Here is a 19,643-nt window from a genome sequence, read left to right as displayed (position 1 = left end):
TTACACATTGTACAGGAGCCAAAATATCACCCTGTACCCCAAAAATACATATAATTATGATGTGTCAATGAAAACATTTTTAGGTTGAGTGTAACAGCTCACATCTGTAATCTCAGTATTTTGGGAGGCCAAGATGGGAGGATCACTTGAGCCCAGGAGTTAGAGACCAGCCTGGGCAACATAGCAAGACCCTGTATCTAAAAAAATTGTTTAAAACTTAGCCAAGCATAGTGGTACCACCTATTTGGGAGGCTGAGGTGGGAGGATCACTTGAGCCTGGGAGGTTGAGGCTGCAATGAGCTGTGATCATGCCACTGCACTCCAGCCTGGGTAACAGAGCAAGACCCTGTCTAAATAAATAAATAAATAAATAAATAAATAATATTTTTAAAATAAAATAAAATACTTCATTGGTTCCCAACCCATGTTAGCAAGAAAAGAAAAAAATCATAAAAATAAAATAAAACAGGCTGGGCGCAGTGGCTCACGCCTGTAATCCCAGCACTTTGGGAGGCCGAGGTGGGAAGATCACTAGGTCAGGAGATCAAGACCATCCTGGCTAACACGGTGAAACCCTGTCTCTACTAAAAAAATAGAAAAAATTAGCCAGGCGTGGTGGCGAGCACCTGTAGTCCCAGCTACTAGGGAGGCTGAGGCAGGAGAATGGCGTGAACCCAGGAGGCGGAGCTTGCAGTGAGCCGAGATCGCGCCACTGCACTCCAGCCTGGGCAACAGAGTGAGACTCTGCCTCAAAAAAAAAAAAAAATTAGCCAAGTGTGGTGATAAACGCCTGTAGTCCCAGCTACTCTGGAGGCTGAGGTGGAGAAGGATTGCTTGTGTGCAGAACATTGAGGCTGCAGTGAGCCGTGATGGTGCCACTGCACCACTCCAGCCTAGGTGACAGAGTGAGACTATATCTCAAAAAAAACAAAAACAAAAACAAAAACAAAAACAAACCAAAAAACCAGGGCTCCTTCCTTTACTGGCAGCCCAAGAAGCAGGCCTGGCACATAGAGGGCACTAGACAGATATATTGCTGGATAAATAAATAAAAGAATAAAGAGCTGAGGTTATGTCCGTAATGACCCCAACATACAACCTGTATATGGACAGAAATGATGAACAGTGATGCAAGTTGCTGGGCCTTAGACAAAGCAACTACATTTTCTGTGCCTTGTTTTCCCCATCTGTAAAATGAGGGTGATCGTGGATGCTCCAGTTCCCTCCCAGGTCACGAAGACTGGAAGTGTGATGAAGTAGATCCATACACATACAAAAGATTATTTCCTGCAATATTCTATTCCTGATCAGTTTTCCTGCTTTTCATTTCATACAATGTGCAAAAGGATGAGAGAGGATTCTGAGGTTCCATAACAGCTGGGAGCCCTGACCTCATGGAAATGGCCATCCACATCCTTACTTAATACTTTCAAAGGACCCAGAACCAACAAATGCACATCTGGCACTCTCCTCCCAGGGCAAATGAAGGAGGTGGGAAGGCTTGAGCACATTTCAGTTCAACAAGAATTTCCTGGGCTCCTCCTCTCCCAGCTGATGTACTGCTCTACAGGAGCAAAGATGTCATTCTGCCAGGTGGGAGGAAAAGGTGAGGTGGGAGGGTTAGGTCAAGTCCCAAGGTTTGGAGAAGAAAGAGGAGGAGGGTAAGGAGGAAGCTGGAGGTAAAAACTACCAATGGTAAAAGAGATCTGGAGAACAGGGTCTGAAACAGTCTGACACGCTCTGTCTTTCTCAAAGAGTTGCTTCCGCATGGACCCACTTGCCACTGATCTCCCTTTGGGTCACTTGCATTATCCTGTGTATTACAACAGTGTTGGCCTGTACCTTTCGTGTCACATGAGCACCTCTGGGAGAGATGTATGAAGCCTAGCCTGGAGTCTAAGCATTAGCTGAATAAAGTGACAAAGATCTTTCTATAGGTCTCCAGAGACCTATGTCATCAAGCCGGCTCTGGGATGATGATGATTACCAACCCACCCCAGCTAAAGGGGACCAGGCAGACACCATGGTGGGCTTCAGCAAGGAGATGAAACACAGAGAAAATGAGTTCTACGTAAGCAAAAACACTGTGGACTTAATTTTTTTTTTTTTTTTTTTTTGAGATAGGGTCTCATTGTATCACCCAGGCTGGAGTGCAGTGATGTGATCTTAGCTCACTGCAACTTCTGCCTCCCAGGCTCGAGTGACCCTCCCACTTCAGCCTCCTGAGTAGCTGGGACCACAGGCACACACCACCATGCCTGGCTAATTTTTGTATTTTTTGTAGACATGGGGTTTTGCCATGTTGCCCAGGCTGGTCTCAAACTCCTGGACTCAAGGGATCCACCCACCTTGGCTACCAAAGTGCTGGGATTACGGACCTGAGCCACTGAGCCCGGGCTGGTCTTAATTTTGTGTTGAGAATACCAGTATGAACTGATAATATATTCTATCTTTAAAGAGAACAAACATATTGTATGTTTGTTTTATACCGAGCTAGGATATAAATGTATTTGTATATATATATGTATGTACATATATATATAGTATCAAACACTGTATAAATATATATATTTCCTAGGTCTGTATAAAACAAAATATAGATATTTCCTAGCTTTTATAAAACAAACATACATAAATATATATATATTTCCTAGCTCTATACACTAAAAAGACCTAGAAACAATGGTCAACTGGGTGACAATGACCCCTTATGGCATCAAGACTATGATCTTCAAACACTATTTCCCACCAAAAAGAAATGTGGCTCCTTGGAGAAATGGCTGACTCCAGGCCTGGGACAAGACAAGTACAAGCCTGGGCGTGGTGACTTACGCCTGTATTCCCAGCACTCTGGGGAGGCGGGCAGATAGCCTGAGGTCAGGAGTTTGAGACCAGCCTGGCCAACAAGGTGAAACCCCGTCTCTACTAAAAATACAAAAATTAGCTGGGCGTGGTGGCAGGCGCCTGTAATCCCAACACTTTGAGAGGCCGAGGCAGGCACATCACCTGAGGTCAAGAGTTTGAGACCAGCCTGGCCAACATGGTGAAACGCTTTCTCTACTAAAAATACAAAAATAAGCCTGGCGTGGTGGCACATGCCTGTAATCCCGGCTACTAGGGAGGCTGAGACAGGATAATCGCTTGGACCTGGGAGGTGGAGGTTACAGTGAGCTGAGATTGCACCACTGTACTGCACCCTGGGTGACGGAGTGAGACCCTGTCTCAAAAAATACATATATAAAAAAAAAAAAAGACAAGTACAAGAAGAGCCTGGAACATGTTTTCAAGCCAGACAGCAAGGAAGCTATTAAACCCTAATTCTATCAGGGGTCCTTCCAAAGGACTCTAGGGCCAACTTGAAGAGACTTCCACTAACTAAAGACATGGCCGGACAACATGAGCATCTTTAAGGGTAATGATAGTAGTGGGCAACACATCAAACATGCTGATATCTATGAGAATGTAATGATGCTTAAGAAAACACAACTAATTGGCCACCACTAGAAGAGAAGTACCAACTCATTATTTTGAAAATTTGTGAAAACAAAACAAAACAAAAAAACCAGGAAAGAGTCAAGCACTGATTCTGCTCTTCCTGTGTGAACTGCACCTCTGAGTAACCAATGAGTAGCAGATGAGGGGAAGTTTCTCTTTGTAGAAGTATTCTTGCTGAGGCAGGGCACGGTGGCTCACACCTGTAATCCCAGCACTTTGGGAGGCTGAGGAGGGGGAATCACCTGAGGTCAGGAGTTCAAGACCGGCCTGGCCAACATGGTGAAACCCTGACTCTACTAAAAATACCAAAAAAATTAGCCAGGCATGGTGGTACATGCCTATAATCCCAGCTACTCGGGAGGCTGAAGCAGGAGAATTGCTTGAACCTGGGAGGCAGAGATTACAGTATGCTGAGATTGTGCCACTGCACTCCAGCCTGGGCGACAAAGCAAGACTCCATTTCAGAAAAAAAAAAAAGTATCCATGCTAATAAATGAGGATGAAGTGATAGAATTAGACTAATCTGGGCTGGGCGAGGTGGCTTACATCTGTAATACCAGCACTTTGGGAAGCCAAGCATGGGATCACTTGAGCCCAGGAGTTCGCAGACCAGCCTGGGTGACACAGCAAGATCTCATGTCTTAAAAAAAAAAAAAAATTTTTTTTAAAGAATTAGACTAATTTGGCCAGGTACGGTGGCTCATGCCTGTAATCCCAGCATTTCGGGAGGCTGAGGCAGGAGAACTGGTTGAACCTGGGAGGCAGAGGTTGCAGTAAGCCGAAATTACACCACTGCACTCCAGCCTGGAGACAGAGTGAGACTCTGTCTCAAAAAAAACAAAAAACAAACAAACAAAAAAGAATTAGACTAATCTAACACTGATCATCATTAGCTGCTAACATCACAAAAAAAGAGAAGCCACCAACTACTGATGGAAGAACACACCACCACCTATTCAACTTTCTAGATCCATCTGTCAAACTAAGACATTACAGAGGAGAGAGGAACATGTTAACCTACACCAAGAAAATGCCATCAGCAAAATCCAGACTGTGGGAAATTCTATGGGTAGATCTTGAGTCCCAATACAAACAAATGTATCCAAAAAAAACATTTATGACATTTGAAACCACTGAAATTGTGAACACTGATTGGATATCTGATGATAAGGAATTATTGTTAATTTGTTTTAGTTGTAATAGTGGTATTGTGGATATGTTTTTATTTATTTATTTTATTATTTTTTTTTTTTGAGATGGAGTTTTCGCTCTTGTTGTCCAGGCTAGAGTGCAACAGCGCAACCTAGCTCACTGCAACCTCCACCTCTTGGGTTCAAGTGATTCTCCTGCCTCAGCCTCCCAAATAGCTGGTATTACAGGTACCCACCACCACACCCGGCTGATTTTTTATATTTAGTAGAGATAGGTTTTCACCATGTTGGTCAGGCTGGTCTCAAACTCCTGACCTCAGGTGATCCACCCACCTCGGCCTCCCAAAGTGCTGGGATTACAGGCATGAGCCAACCCCCCTGGCCTGTGGATATGTTTTTAAAATCCTTATCCTTGGCCGGGCACGGTGGCTCATGCCTGTTAATCCTAGCACTTTGGGAGGCTGAGGCGGGTGGATCACCTGAGGTCAGGAGTTCCAGACCAGCCTGGCCAACATGGTGAAACCTCGTCTCTACAAAAATAAAAAAATTAGCCAGGCATGATGGCGGGTGCCTGTAATCCCAGCTACTCAGGAGGCTGAGGCAGAAGAATAGCTTGAACCCAGGAGGCTGAGGTTACAGTGAGCCGAGATCATGCCATTGCACTCCAGCCTGGGCGACACAGCGAGACTCTGTCTCAAAAAAAAAAAAAAAAAAAAAAAATCCTTATCCTTTAGAGATATATACTGAAATATTCACAGGTAAAATATCATATTTAGAATTCACTTTAAAATGATATGAGAGGGACTGAGATGAAACAAGATTGGCCTAGAAGTTAATAATTGTTGAAACTAGGTAACGGGTACATAGGGTTTCATTATGCTATTGTCTACTCTTATATATGTTTAAAATTCTTCATAACAAAATAATTTTAAATACACATTAATACAATGAGCTCTCAATATCCTCACATATTCTTAGCTCATGTAAGCCTTAGAAAAGGGGCTGCATAGCCAGGCGAGGTGGTTCTCACCTGTAATCCCAGCATTTTGTGGGGGCTGAGGTGGGTGGATCACCTGAGGTCAGGAGTTCGAGACCAGCCTGACCAACATGGCACAACCCTGTCTCTACTAAAAATGCAAAAATTAGCTGGGCATGGTGGCAGGTGCCCGTAATCCCATCGACTCGGGAGGGTGAGGCAGGAGACTCGCTTGAACCCAGGAAGTAGAGGTTGCAGTGAGCCAAGACTGCACCACTGCACTGCAGCCTGGGCAACAAGAGTGATACTCTGTCTCAAAAAAAAAAAAAAGAAAAAAGAAAAGGGGCTAAAGAAGCTGGGCCATGTGTAGCCTCGTGGTCACTGTGTTCTCCTAGCAATTCATTGACTCCCCCTGGGCTACTGCAATGGTTCAGGTTGCATGTTCGGTCTTTATACTAGGAACAAAACACAAAATTACAAAAAGTACATTTTCTTTTCTTTTTTTTTTTTTTTTTTGAGACAGAGTCTCGCTCTGTTGCCCAGGCTGGAGTGCAGTGGCGTGATCTTGACTCACTGCAAGCTCCGCCACCCGGTTTCACACCATTCCCCTGCCTCAGCCTCCCAAGTAGCTGGGACTACAGGCGCCCACCACCGCGCCCGGCTAATTTTTTTGTGTATTTTTAGTAGAGACGGGGTTTCACCGTGTTAGCCAGGATGGTCTCGATCTTCTGACCTCATGATCTGCCCGCCTCAGCCTCCCAAAGTGCTGGGATTACAGGTGTGAGCCACTGCACTGGGCCAAAAAAGTACATTTTCTATAAAAATGCTTCACTTAGGGCCGGGCGTGGTGGCTCATGCCTGTAATCCTAGCACTTTGGGAGGCCGAGGTGGGTGGATCACTTGAGGTCAGGAGATCAAGACCATCCTGGCCAATATGGTGAAACCTCGTCTCTACTAAAAATACAAAAATTAGCTGGGCGTGGCAGCGCGAGCCTGTAATCCCACCTACTCAGGAGGCTGAGGCAGAAGAATTGCTTGAACACGGGAGGCGGAGGTTGCAGTGAGCTGAGATCACGCCACTGCACTGCAGACTGGCGACAAAGCTAGACTCCGTCTAAAAAAAAAAAAAAAAAAAGCTTCACTGAAATTTGAGAGTCTTTCAAGTATAAGACCCTAGGCCCAGCACTCTAGAGGACACTACATTGAGAAGACATGGCCCCATGTTCCGGTGGGGAGGAGGGAGGTATTGATCTAACTGAGAGAGAAGGAGGAATATCCAGCTGATGGGGTGCATGGCCAAATGAAATACACAAAAAGGCATCCAAAGGAAGGACAGTTCCTCCAGATCATTGCAGGAAATCCATATAGGTCCATGCTGAGATGACCCTGGGATTAAGCCTACCCAGCTAGGATTTCAGCAGCAATGAGGAGGGGTCCTTCTGGCTGAGGGGATGGCAGGAAGATCTGGAGTGAGGAATGAAACACATGTGGCTTGCAAAGGGGGAGTAAGGCAAGTTTGTTAGAAGAAGGGTCAAGGCTGGAAGAAGATGAGTGATAGGGAAAAGACAGGCAGGACCTGGCTGTGAAGGACAGTGACTATCACGCCCAGGGTCAGGGCTTCATCTGGTGAGCCCAGGGAAACCACACACTGTATTAGGAAGGCGGCACCTCCTGCTGCTTCAAAGGACAATGCAATCTGGCAGTTTCCTATGCAAGCTCAGCCATGCCATCTGCCCTCCTCTTGGTTTCAGGCAATGGCCCAGCAATGCAGATCAAATGGTGTGAGTCAAGATTGTTAAATCGGTATTAAATGTAGAGCTGTGGCTGCGCGTGTGACAAGATGCCAAATGGAATGAAGCATCGCTAAGCAATCAGAACTCCAAGTACTTTTAAAAAATAAAAGTAAGGCAATGTGGCAAAGCATCACACATAAAAGAAAAAAAGTGTACAGCACCCAGCATGACCCCAAAACTTATTGACAGTTTGCTCCGTGTGTATGATTATGAAAGGGGCCTCTTAAAGCCACATCTCCGTGTGGTGACACCTGCTGTGTGATTCACCACACACCAAGCTGCCAATTTCAGTTTTGTTCAGAGGTGTTTCTTACCATCTCCTCTCTCCACGTGTCAGCATCCAGCAGTCATCCAGGGAATAGGCCCATTTCCCCTCTCTTTCCCCTTGGGATAAGCATATATTGATCTTGTTCTAGGGAACCTCACAGCCTTTTCATAGACCTGTCTTTCTTTACTGACATAGTTTGCCAGCTTTATCCCAAAAGACTACAGGGGAAGTGAAAGCCACATGTTCGAATATCCAGGGGCTCCCACAAAGCACTTTGCCTGAACCTGTTGGCCTCTTACTGAATGACCAGGGTGTGTGCACACTTCCCTCCCCCTCCTCCACTCCAGTTGTGTGACAGTGGTATGTGGGTCTGTCACTCACACTGCCTTGCACATTGTGGTCACTGCAGGAGATCAATAAACAATATGACCAAAACTAGTGTAGGCTCACTGTCACAAACGTTTCAGACTTCTTGTCAGTCCCCAATCTTGGATTAACAGACTCTCCCTGAGAAAAGTAGAAGGTTCAGTAGCAGCAGCTGAAGAACTCACAGCAGACACTCCGCCAAAGGCACAAAAATACTGGAGAGGCCAGACATGGTAGCTCACCCTTGTAATCCCAGCACTCTGGGAGGCCAAGGTAAGTGGATCATGTGAAGTCGGGAGTTCGAGACCAGCCTAACCAACATGGAGAAACCCTGACTCTACTAAAAATACAAAATTAGCAGGGCATGGTGGTGCATGCCTGTAATCCCAGCTACTCGAGAGGCTAAGGCAGGAGAATTGCTTAAACCCGGGAGACAGAGGTTGCGGTGAGCTGAGATCGCGCCACTGTACTCCAACCTGGGCAACAAGAGCAAAACTCCATCTCAACAACAACAGCAACAAAAATAGTGGGGAGGAAGGGGTCCATGTGGCAAGTGTACCCCAGTCACTTGCAAAAACCAAGCCGCCAGATGACCTTGCACAAGGTCTAGATCAGACAAGTGTCTGTGACGCAATCAAGCGCCAATCACAGGGCCAGGAGAGCCACAGAGCAGGCACTCAGTACACAGAGCAGCAGACATGCTATGTGTCTGACACCCTGCAATACTGGCATGTGGCTTTCTCTGATCAGAGACAAGAGGCCACTCCATCACTCAAAGCCAAGTATGGGCACTCACTCTCCTTGAACCAGCCCTTACTCTGACTGACGTCACTGATGTCTGCAAGGAGGAAGGAGTTCACGCTTGTGCAGAAAAGAGTTCATATAGCAGGCCTGAGACTGCCCGTTCTTTGACAGGCCTGCTTCCAAGGGGCCTTTGGCTGGTGTCTGGGAGCTTGAATTTGGGGAGGTTTCCTACCATTCCCTAACTGATAAGGGTGGCTCACTGTACCTATACTGTTTGTACAAACGATGTGATTTATGGCAAATATCTGCTTTCCAGCTCACACCTGTAATACCAGCACTTTGGGAGGCCGAGATCACCTGAGGTCAGGAGTTCGACACCAGCCTGGCCAACATGGTGAAACCCCATCTCTATTAAAAATACAAAAATTGGCCAAAAATCTCTTGAACCCAGGAGGCAGAGGTTGCAGTGAGCTGAGACTGCACCACTTCACTCTAGCCTGGGCGACACAGCAAGACTCTGTCTCCAAAAAAAAAAAAAAAATCTGCTTTCCTTCTGGGAATCTGGAATTTGGGTATGTGCCAAACAGAAGATGCCCACATGACGAACTCCCAGTAAAAACCCTGGGCTCTGAGTCTCTAAGGAGCTTCCCTGGTTGGCAGCATTTCCCGTGCGTTGTCACAACTCAGTGGTGGAGGGATTAAGCGAGTCTTGTGTGACTCCACTGGGAGAGGACCCTTGGAAGCTTGCAGCTGGTTTTCCCCAGACTTCACTCTGTTTCTTTGCCATTGTGCTTTCTTTGCATCCTTTCATTGTAATAAAGCATAGCTGTGGGTACAACTATCAGGTTGGTACAAAGGTAATCACAGTTTTTGCCATTAACATATGCTGAGTCCTGTGAGTCCTCCTAGTGGGTCATTGAGCCTGGGGTTACTCTTGGAGACCTCCGACCCAGGACCCCAGAGAAGAGTCTCCCCAGTGTGAGGTGGGTGGACACCTTTGCATGGGCTGAGTCAGAAGACTGTGATTGAATCCTGGTGCTGTTCATGTGCTTCCAGTTTTTTCCCCATGTAACAGGATGGCAACATCAGCACTCCTGCACTGAAAGCATAAACTGGAAATCACTCTGACACTTGCAGAATACCCCACAGACAAAAGGTTGTATTATCCAGTTGGATCTAACATTTTAGGGTAGAGGCCCCTTCTTTGATCAACAGCTGGCTTCCAACAGTGCAAGGCAAACCATCAGATGCACAGAAAACTAGTTTTAGAAGCTATAAGGCCAGGCCAGGCACGATGGCTCAAACCTGTAATCCCAGCACTTTGGGAGGCTGAGGCGGGCAGATCACTTGAAGTCAGGAATTTGAGACCAGCCTGGCCAACATGGTGAAACTCCGTCTCTACTAAAAATACAAAAATTAGCAGACCATGGTGGCAGGTGACTGTAATCCCAGCTACTTGGGAGACTAAGACAGGAGAATTGCTTGAACCCAGGAGGCAGAGGTTGCGGTGAGCCAGGATCGTGCCACTGCATTCCAGCCTGGGCAACAGAGTGAGATTCAGTCAAAAAAAAAAAAAAAGCTAAAAGGCCGGGCGTGGTGGCTCACGCCTGTAATCCCAACACTTTGGGAGGCTGAGGCGGGTGGATCACTTGAGCTCAAGAGGTTGAGACCGGCTTGGCCAACATGGTGAAACCCCATGTCTACTAAAAACACAAAAATTAGCTGGGTGTGGTGATACACACCTGTAATCCCAGCTACCCCAGAGGCTGAGGCAGGAGAATCGCTTGAACCCAGGAGGCAGAAGTTGCAGTGAGCTAAGATTGTGCCACTGCACTTCAGCCTGGGCAATACAGCGAGACTCCATCTAAAAAAATTTAAAAAAAAATAAGATATTGGTTCACTGAGTAGCCTATTGCAACGCATTCAAACCTAGAAACACATTATATCCACATTCCCACTGTTGCTTTTCTTGCACTCCTGGCTTAAGCCTACAATCTCCAATTTATCTCCCCAGTTAACTTATTGCAGCAAACAAGTTTTTGAAATGGAAGACAAATTAAGAAAAATTCAAGTTTGACATGAACATACTTGGCTTTCTGAAATCCCATAAAACTCACAGGCAACTCTAACTCATTTACTCACTCATCCATTAACAGACTAACCAAGCTACTGAGATGTATCAGTGGCAAGTACTACTCCAGGCTCTATGTGGAATATAAAGAAGATGCCAAACTTGGCCATGGTGTCCCCTTGACACAAAGTTATCTGCAGAGAAGCTCAGACATACCCTGTAAATTCCCAAAGGAGGAAGACCTGGTTCTTTGGATCAGTACAGGGCTACTCTAGGTATTTCAAACAGGAGATATTCAATACAGGGATCTGCTTACACAGGAGAAGGTACTGTTTTGTTTTGTTTTGTTTATTTATTTATTTTTTTTTTGAGACGGAGTCTCACTCTGTCACCCAAGCTGGATTGCAGTGGCATGATCTTGGCTCACTGCAACCTCTACCTCCCAGGTTCAAGTGATTGTCATGCCTCAGCCTCCTGAGTAGCTGGGGTTACAGGCACCCACCACCATGCCCAGCTAATTTTTGTATTTTTAGTACAGACAGGATTTCGCCATGTTGGTCAGGCTGGTCTCAAACTCCTGACCTCAGGTGACCCACCTGCCTCAGCCTGCCAAACTTCTGGGATTACAGGCGTGAGCCACCACGCCCAGCAGAGAAGGTACTATTGAAAGAGAATCCTAGAGAAGGTGAGACAAGCCCAGGGTCATGGAGGTGGGACACTAGCACCACAGCAGGGATGCACTGTCCAGGACAGAAGCTGGGACACCAGGTAAGCAGAAGGCAGACCTGAACCATGATGCGGCAGCTGGGATGGAGAGGAGGAGCTAGAGGAGATAGACAGGCAGGACTTGGAAATTTCATCTAATGTGGGATGAGGGAGGGTAGAGGGAGGGAAGAGGCAGCAAGTATGACTCAGAGGTATTCAGCTATTCATAGAAAGAGGAGAGTTAGGAGGGGGAGGCAGGTTTGGTGGGGAAAATGACAATTCATGTCACTAGAACTTGCTAAGAATGTTGGTGTGCACTGTGCTCCTCCAAAATATGCTGATAGTCCATTTGTCACCTCTTTGCAACAACTCTGTGCTAAATGCTAAGAAAATATACTTCAAATGCTTACATATGATCAACCTGTGCATTCCTTTTCGGCCTCCTAACAGTCTCAGAGTATGTAACAATGAATAATAATTTCAAATTAAAGCTGAATCCAATAAAGCTACCTTCTGGGGTATCCAGCCCATTATGTGAGGACTAATCCTGCACACTTGCACCCTCAACTTCATGTTTTCAGGGACACTTTGCAACTGGATGGACTTTTCCATCTCCAGCCTTTGAGTATTATCGAAATTGACATTGAAGGCCGGGCGTGGTGGCTCACGCCTGTAATCCCAGCACTTTGGGAGGCCGAGGCAGGCAGATCACAAGGTCAGGAGAGCAAGACCATCCTGGCTAACATGGTGAAACCCCGTCTCTACTAAAAATACAAAAAATAAGCCGGGTGTGGTGGCAGGTGCCTGTAGTCCCAGCTACTTGGGAGGCTGAGGCAGGAGAATGGCGTGAACCCAGGAGGCGGAGCTTGCAGTGAGTCAAGATCATGCCACTGCACTCCGGCCTGGGATACAGAGCGAGACTCTGTCTCAAAAAAAAAAAAAAAAAAAAAAAAAGAAAAAAGAAATTGACATTGAAAACAGTACAATATTTCTCGGTGCCCAATTTTCACAGCAGTTGGCTTTTGAGAACTGAGTTCATGGGAAGGGTGAGTACACAATCTATCCCAGAGGCAACAATGTCTTGGCGTGCCATCTTCTGTTACCTGGCCACTGACCCAAAATGGGTACAGCTCACCAAGTGTTCAGTGGCCTTCCTCAGCCAAAGGACTTTTTTTTTTCTTTTGAGACTTAGTTGCACTCTTGTTGCCCAGGCTGGAGTGCAATAGCACAATCTTGGCTCACTGCAACCTCTGCCTCCCAGGTTCAAGCAATTCTCCTGCCTCGGCCTCCTGACTAGCTGGGATTATAGGCATGCGTCACCACGCCTAGCTAATTTTTTTTTTTTTTTTTTTTGTATATAGTAAAGACGGGGTGGGTTTCACCATGTTAGTCAAGCTGGTCTCGAACTCCTGACCTCAGGTGATCCGCCCACCTCGGCCTCCCAAAGTTCTGGGATTACAGGCATGAGCCACTGTGCCCAGCCAAGGACTTTCAAAATTTGTTTTCACTTGACTGCAGCTATCTATCTTATAGACCCAGGCTAATTTCTGGGAGGCACTCCTTGCTAACTGGCTTAGCCATTACTAAGCATAGATCAGTATGAACAATAAATAAATTATTTAAAATGCTTCTGTTTGAAATCATTTCCTGAGAAATAAATGTCATTTATAATGTCACCAAGCAGACAACTGGTATACAACAAAACAGAAGTTTGCCTAACCTAATAAATGTTGTCATTAATGTAAATAAAACTTGTGTTTGGAACACTTTCTCCATAAAAACTTGCTGATGACAATACCTTTGAAAATTCTGTATCATTTAGGAATTATTCTCTAATTTTATGGAATCACGTGTTCCCTGTGAGATAAGAACTAGGGATAAATTTTTTCAAAGGGAACTTCCTGCAATTAAAAAAAAAAGCCAACATTGAACAAAAAACCATATTCCTATATTCTCCTTGTTAGTATGCAAATAAACATATAATTAAGAATGCCAAGTAATGGAATAAGAATCTTGTCTTCTAGGCCGGGCTCGGTGGCTCAAGCCTGTTATTCCAGCACTTTGGGAGGCCGAGGCAAGCGGATCACGAGGTCAGGAGTTTGAGATCAGCCTGGCCGACATGGTGAAACCCCGTCTCTACCAAAAATACAAAAAAAATTAGCTGGGTGTGGTGGCATGCCTCTGTAATCCCAGCTACTCGGGAGGCTGTGGCAGGAGAATTGCTTGAACCTGGGAGGCAGAGGTCACAGTGAGCCGAGATCGCGCCACTGCACTCTAGCCTGGGCGACAGAACGAGACTCCATCTCAAAAAAAAAAAAAAAAAAAAAAAGAATCTTGTCTTCTGTCTTATTTATATTCCAAGCACATTGTCAGAAAGAAGTGAAAATCTGCCAACAATTATCCATATCTCATAGAAATACTTTTTACATGTGATAATATTTATAAAGAGCATTTTTAAAAATTCTTAATAATATGAATGTTATTAAGCCCAACTATTGGTAAAATGTGCTTTCTTCCTTAGAATATACTTAAGCCATCAAATGAGTTTCTCGAGCAAAATCCAGGGCAGAATTACCTGAGGAAGTCACATTGAAAGGAGAAATTTTAATCCAAACCCCCACTCTTTTGCTATTAAGGTAAAAATAATGGAAATTGAAATGCAGGTCAGGACTACAATGAGCGATCACAGTTCCCATTCGATTAGCAAAATCAACACTGACAATACCAAGTGTTGCAAAGGATAAGGATCCACAGAATCTCTTTTTCATGACCGGTGGGAATATAAATTTGTGCAACTGCTTTGGGAAACAGTTTGGCATTACGTAAGATGAACATTCACAATTCTCTACAACCCAGAAATTATACCCAAGAGAAATTCCTGCACACATACAAGAATGTTTGTAGTGATCCATCATTAGGAAAATGCATAAGTAAAAGGTGCTACATTTGCACCCTGGACTTTATACAATAGTCAAAACAAGTCCTGTAAAAATAACATACTCTATATATTAGAAACCCTTTTTGAAATAAGGTTAAAGATGACTGCATAGCCAGGCGCAGTGGCTCATGCCTGTAATCTCAGCAGTTTGGGAGGCTGAGGGGGGTGGATCACTTGAGGCTAGGAGTTTGAGACCAGCCTGGCCAACATAACGAAACCTTGTGTCTACTAAAAACACACAAAAAATTAGCTGGGCACGGTAGCACACGCTTGTGATCCCAGCTACTCAGGAGGCTGAGGCATGAGAATCGCTGGAACCTGGGAGTGGGAGGGTGTAGTAAGCCAAGATCGTGTCACTGCGCTCCAGCAGTGGCACAGAAGAAGACTCTGTCTCAAAAAAAAAAAAAAAAAAAACTGCAATAAAAAATATGGGCTCTTAAAAATTACACCTAGATGAGATAAAATTAAATAAAATGGGAAGAAAAGTGGATGGCGACCAGGATTAGGAATGGTGGCTGCTATCCTGGAGGAGGGGAGGCCAGAAAGTGGGATGGGATGGCAGGGGGCACAAGAAATAGACGCCCACATTTTCTCCAAACACCAGGCTTCACTTAGTTAAAAATTAAAAAGTTGGCCAGGTGCGGTGGCTCACGCCTGTAATCCCAGCACTTTGGGAGGCCAAGGTGGGCAGATCACAAAGTCAGGAGTTTGAGACCATCCTGGCCAATATGGTGAAACCCCGTCTCTACTAAAAATACAAAAAATTAGCCAGGCGTGGTGCTGTGCGCCTATAGTCTCAGCTACTCGGGAGGCTGAGGCAAGGGAATCGCTTGAACCTGGGAGGCGGAGATTGCAGTGAGCTGAGATCACGCCACTGCACTCCAGCCTGGCAAAAGAGCGAGACTCTGTCTCAAAAAAAAAAAAATTAAAAATAAAAAGTTGAGAGTGGTCTTTCCAAAATGGAAGCCAGCAAGAGAAATGGCCTGATTCCTTCTTCGCCAGCCACGTTGCCAAGCAGGTAAGCCTGACTCTACCAACCCCCAAGGAAAAGAGATCATGAATTTAAAAATTCTTTCACTCTATTTCCAACTCACAAGCACCTAATCTCACCTCTGTCCCCAGCCACACCCATTTGGCCAACTGCTGAGAGCTGGGTGTCTGGAGAGGGCTGGAGGAAATAACACACATGCACGGCACTGGGCACATTTGGCGCATCCGAAAACCCACCCTGCTGCTGTCAGGGTTACGTGACAGACCTGGAGGATGCTCAGTCCTTGATCCCAGCTGGTAGGATGGCCTGTTCTGGAAGGGGGGATTCAGATCAGAAGTGGGGACAGGAGAGCGGCGTCAAACATCTCAAGTGGCAATTCCAGCTGCACCTCAAACGGGCCTTTTCTGCACATATACTCATCTCTGGTGGCATTTGGACACACAGCCTGCAAGCTGGACACCTCTGGGGAGGCCACTGAGGTTCATTCATTCAGCCTCAGTTCCCCTTTCCTGGCCAGCTTTGCATGGAATGCAATGAGGGAACAGGATAGTATAAATGTCAGGAATCATTCATTATACCCGGGTGAGGTCAGCAACAATTTGACCCACCTTAGAATCTCGAAAAGTCCGAAAAGGAAATTGCAGAGCTGGACTGTACATGCACACACACAAGAAACTTGTTCTCACTCCCTCCTCCACACAAAACTAGCATTTATCTTCACAACATTATTAGCAAGCAGTAAGAATTTTTCTTAGTTACCCAGAGAATCTGCACATTTGAGATTACTCTGAAATGTCAACCGTCTACACATTTTATTTTAAGAAAAGAAGATTTGGGAGGCTGAGATGGGCAGATCATGAGATCAAGAGATCAAGACCATCCTGGCCAACATGGTGAAACCCCGCCTCTACTAAAAATACAAAAATTAACCGTGTGTGGTGGCGCACACCTGTAATCCCAGCTACTTGAGAGACTGAGGCAGGAGAATTGCTTGAACCTGGGAGGCGGAGGTTGCAGTTAACCGAAATCGCACCACTGCCCTCCAGCCTGGTGACAGAGTGAGACTGCATCTCAAAAAATAAAAAAAAGAAGATGGACATCTTTGCTCTTCCAATTAAAACCCAAAAGCATGATATCAGGTTTTACTTCCACTAAAACCAGGCATTTCTGCCACTGTGGGAGACTATACTTATAAACATTACCTTTAACTCTTCAGTTTAGTAGTACCTGGTAAATACAGGTAACACAGACATGCTGAACTCAAAGGTGAGTGGGTATAAGGACACATTTGGGACAGGTCCAGATGTTGGTGTTCAGAATCCCTCTCTACCACCTACTGGGCCAGTGACTTTGGATAATGGGCTCTGTGTCTCCCCATCAAACCTCAGAACTCCTCATTTGTAAGACAGGACAGGCCGGCACGGTGGCTCATGCCTGTAATCCTAACACTTTGGGAGGCCGAGGCAGGCGAATCACCTGAGGTCAGGAGTTCGAAACCAGCCTGGGCAACATGGTGAAACCCCGTCTCTACTAAAAATACAAAAAAAAATTAGCTGGGCATGGTGACGGGCGCCTGTAATCCCAACTACTCGGGAGGCTGAGGCAGAAGAATTGCTTGAACCCGGGGGGTGGAGGTGCAGTGAGCCAAGATTGCACCACTGCACTCCAGCCTGAGCGACACAGCAAGACTCCATCTCAAAAACAAAAACAACAAAAAACAAAACCCTGTAGTGGGTGACTTGAAGGGATACTGTTGGCTGAATGAAGTGAGTGAAGTGACCTGAATTTCAACAACAGCAAGTCAAGGTCCTTTTGTGTGCAGCAATGAAACAGTGCTTCTCAGAGTGTGGTCCTGGACCAGCATCACCAGCCACACCGGGAAAGTTATTAGAAAATCCGAATCTCAGGCCCTTCCCCTAGGCCCACTGTATCAGAAATTCAGTGGGGAGGCCCAGCAGTTTGTGTTCCAACAAGCTCTTCAGGGAATGCTGATGCACACTCAGGTTTGAGAACGACTGGCATAGACTGATCTGAGTTCTCAAGGCTTAAACCAACCATCCCCAGGAAGCAGACCCAGGGAAGAGCCAGTAAGAAAACAAAGGGAGGCTTCAGTAACCTCCTTTCAACCAGTTTCAGTGGGAAGACAGTGTTAGCTCTCTCACCACTGTACTTCAATTTTGAATTCCGTGCTGGGTCTGGAATAAGAAAGGAGGGCAGCAAAACACTTCCTAGCTCTCTGCAAAATGCCAAGATGGACTCCGGAAGGCCAGGAGCCGTGTCCAATACATCTGTGAGTCTGTGGTGCCCAGCCCAAGGCCTGGCAACCAGAGGCATCAGGAAAGGTGGGAGTAACTGCCCCAGGTGGGAAGAATAAGCAGCCCTTCCTAAGAGTGTGGGTCCTAAGGACTGAACAAGGTGACTGTCTCCCTCAATCCCAAACACACAACGATGTTAGCTCCCAAACCAGAAAGGGCAAGGACTTTGAGGGGCTGACTCTAGCTAGCTGCCCCAAGCCCCACAACTGCCAAGCAGAAGGGAACTGAGGCCCCAGATCACTCCCTTACTCCACCTCCCCACTTGCCCAAAAACCCAAGCTTGCCAGAGGTCATGTCCGCAGATCACATTCACCCTTGCCAGAGGTCAGGGCCCCCAGCCCTTGGCGGCGGGCCAGAAGTGTGACTTGGCTTGCTGGAATGCATGCCCCTAAACATCTCTAGACTAGTGGCAGTGTCCCCCAACCATGGAGGCCCTCCATCACCATCCCTGCAGCATCACCACCCTCCAACCCCCATGTCCCACCCTGGCGCTTCCATACCTGTAGTAAGATAGCAAACCATTGCCCAGCACGAACCAGCGGCGCTGGTAGCCCTTCAGATAGTTGGTCCACTTGAGAAGCCAGCCCTCGAAGCTGTCCAGAGGCAGTAAGGCCAGTGGGGCACTGGAGGTCGTGCCAGTCCCCGACATTGGAACCCCAAGAGGAGTCTTCGCCTGTCCTGGTCGCAGAAGAGGCAGGGGCTTTAACGCTGGCAGCGATCCTGACTCGGGTCTGAGAAAGGGCGCGCTCCCCACCGCCCGGGAGAGCGGCTCTGATGCGGCCTTAGCGAAGGGCCCAGCCCCTACACCTGAACTTGACTCTGACCCCGGCCGCGACCCCTGCAGCAGTTCCGATGCCTGCCCAGCCCCTGGCTCCGGCTCAGACGTCGTCTCGGACACAGGCTCCGATCTTGGCACTGCCTCCGAAACTGCCTCTGACACCTGTTCTGACAGCGGTCCCCGCTCCGGTTCGGGCACGGGCTGGGGCTGGGGCTTGGGCTCCGGCCCGGAGCCGGACGTGGAAGCGCTCATGCCCGGCGCCGCCGTGTGGCACGACAGGCAGGGGACAACCGTGAAGAGCGACGAAAGCCCACGGGAGCGGCCGCCACAGCCGCCGCCTCGGCTCGGAGCGGCCGCTTTCCCCATAGAGCCTGCCGACCCGCGCGCGGCCGAGCGGCCAGTAGGGGCGGGGAGCAGGCCGGGGGCGGGGCCGGGGGCGCACTCACGTGCGCGCGGCGCGAGGCGGGGGCGCGCGCGGGTCCCTCCGCGGCCCCGTGAGCCCCGCGCCCGCCAGCGCCCGCCGGCTGTTGTGCTCTCGGCCAGCCGCGGGCCAGGTTTGGCCCCTGGGTCCTCCCTCGGTCCGGCCGGTGGAAGGAGCCCTGGCAACACCTGTGGGCGGAGAGCTCGGCGGGCGGGCGGGCAACGCGGAGGGGATGGCGCGCTTCAGGCCACGGTCTCTGCTGCGGCCCAGCCCGTGCCAGGCGCTGGAGGAACAATGATGAATGCGGAGCCCGCCGGCTCCCAGCGCAGCTCTGCCCACGGGACCCTGCGCCGACGCCCCCTCCCCCAACCCAGGGTGGGGTGGGTTCGCTCTCCGCCACCCAGGAAAGCCGGGCGGGAAGCAGGTACGGCACCCAGAGGCCACGAAATGCGCACGAAGCACAGGGGCGCTAAAGGCTAAAGACGACGCCCCGCCCCCCATGGCAGCCATTACCTGTCTGTGGGTCGCTCCTGCGGCCGCCAGAAGCAGTGGCCCCAAGTCGCCGCCACCGCCTCCACCTCCTGAGCCAGCTGGCCTACGGTTCATGCCAGGGCGCTTCGCTGCAAGTGAC

The 19,643-nt window shown here is 47.8% G+C and overlaps 1 protein-coding gene across 7 annotated transcripts in view; it reads right to left on the bottom strand.

Moving 5' to 3' along the window:
- The window catches only part of OSBP2 (oxysterol binding protein 2), a 215,827-nt gene extending 196,202 nt beyond the window's left edge, over positions 1-19,625 (bottom strand). For 3 of the 7 annotated variants that reach the window (XM_063663155.1, XM_054470345.2, XM_054470346.2), the window contains exon 1: positions 18,314-18,969. In XM_063663155.1, coding sequence (XP_063519225.1) covers positions 18,314-18,957 — 644 coding nt within the window. In that variant the 5' untranslated portion in view covers positions 18,958-18,969. Of the gene's footprint in view, positions 1-18,313; positions 18,994-19,525 lie in introns of those variants that run through there. The other 4 variants (XM_063663156.1, XM_054470340.2, XM_063663154.1 and 1 more) reach the window with 4 other exon arrangements.
- Positions 19,626-19,643: the final 18 nt, after the last annotated feature.

The sequence above is a fragment of the Pongo pygmaeus genome, chromosome 23 (assembly GCF_028885625.2).
Source record: "Pongo pygmaeus isolate AG05252 chromosome 23, NHGRI_mPonPyg2-v2.0_pri, whole genome shotgun sequence".
Classification (NCBI taxonomy): domain Eukaryota; kingdom Metazoa; phylum Chordata; class Mammalia; order Primates; family Hominidae; genus Pongo; species Pongo pygmaeus.
Note: the sequence above shows the minus strand (reverse complement) of the source record. Positions and strands in the feature narration are given on the sequence as shown.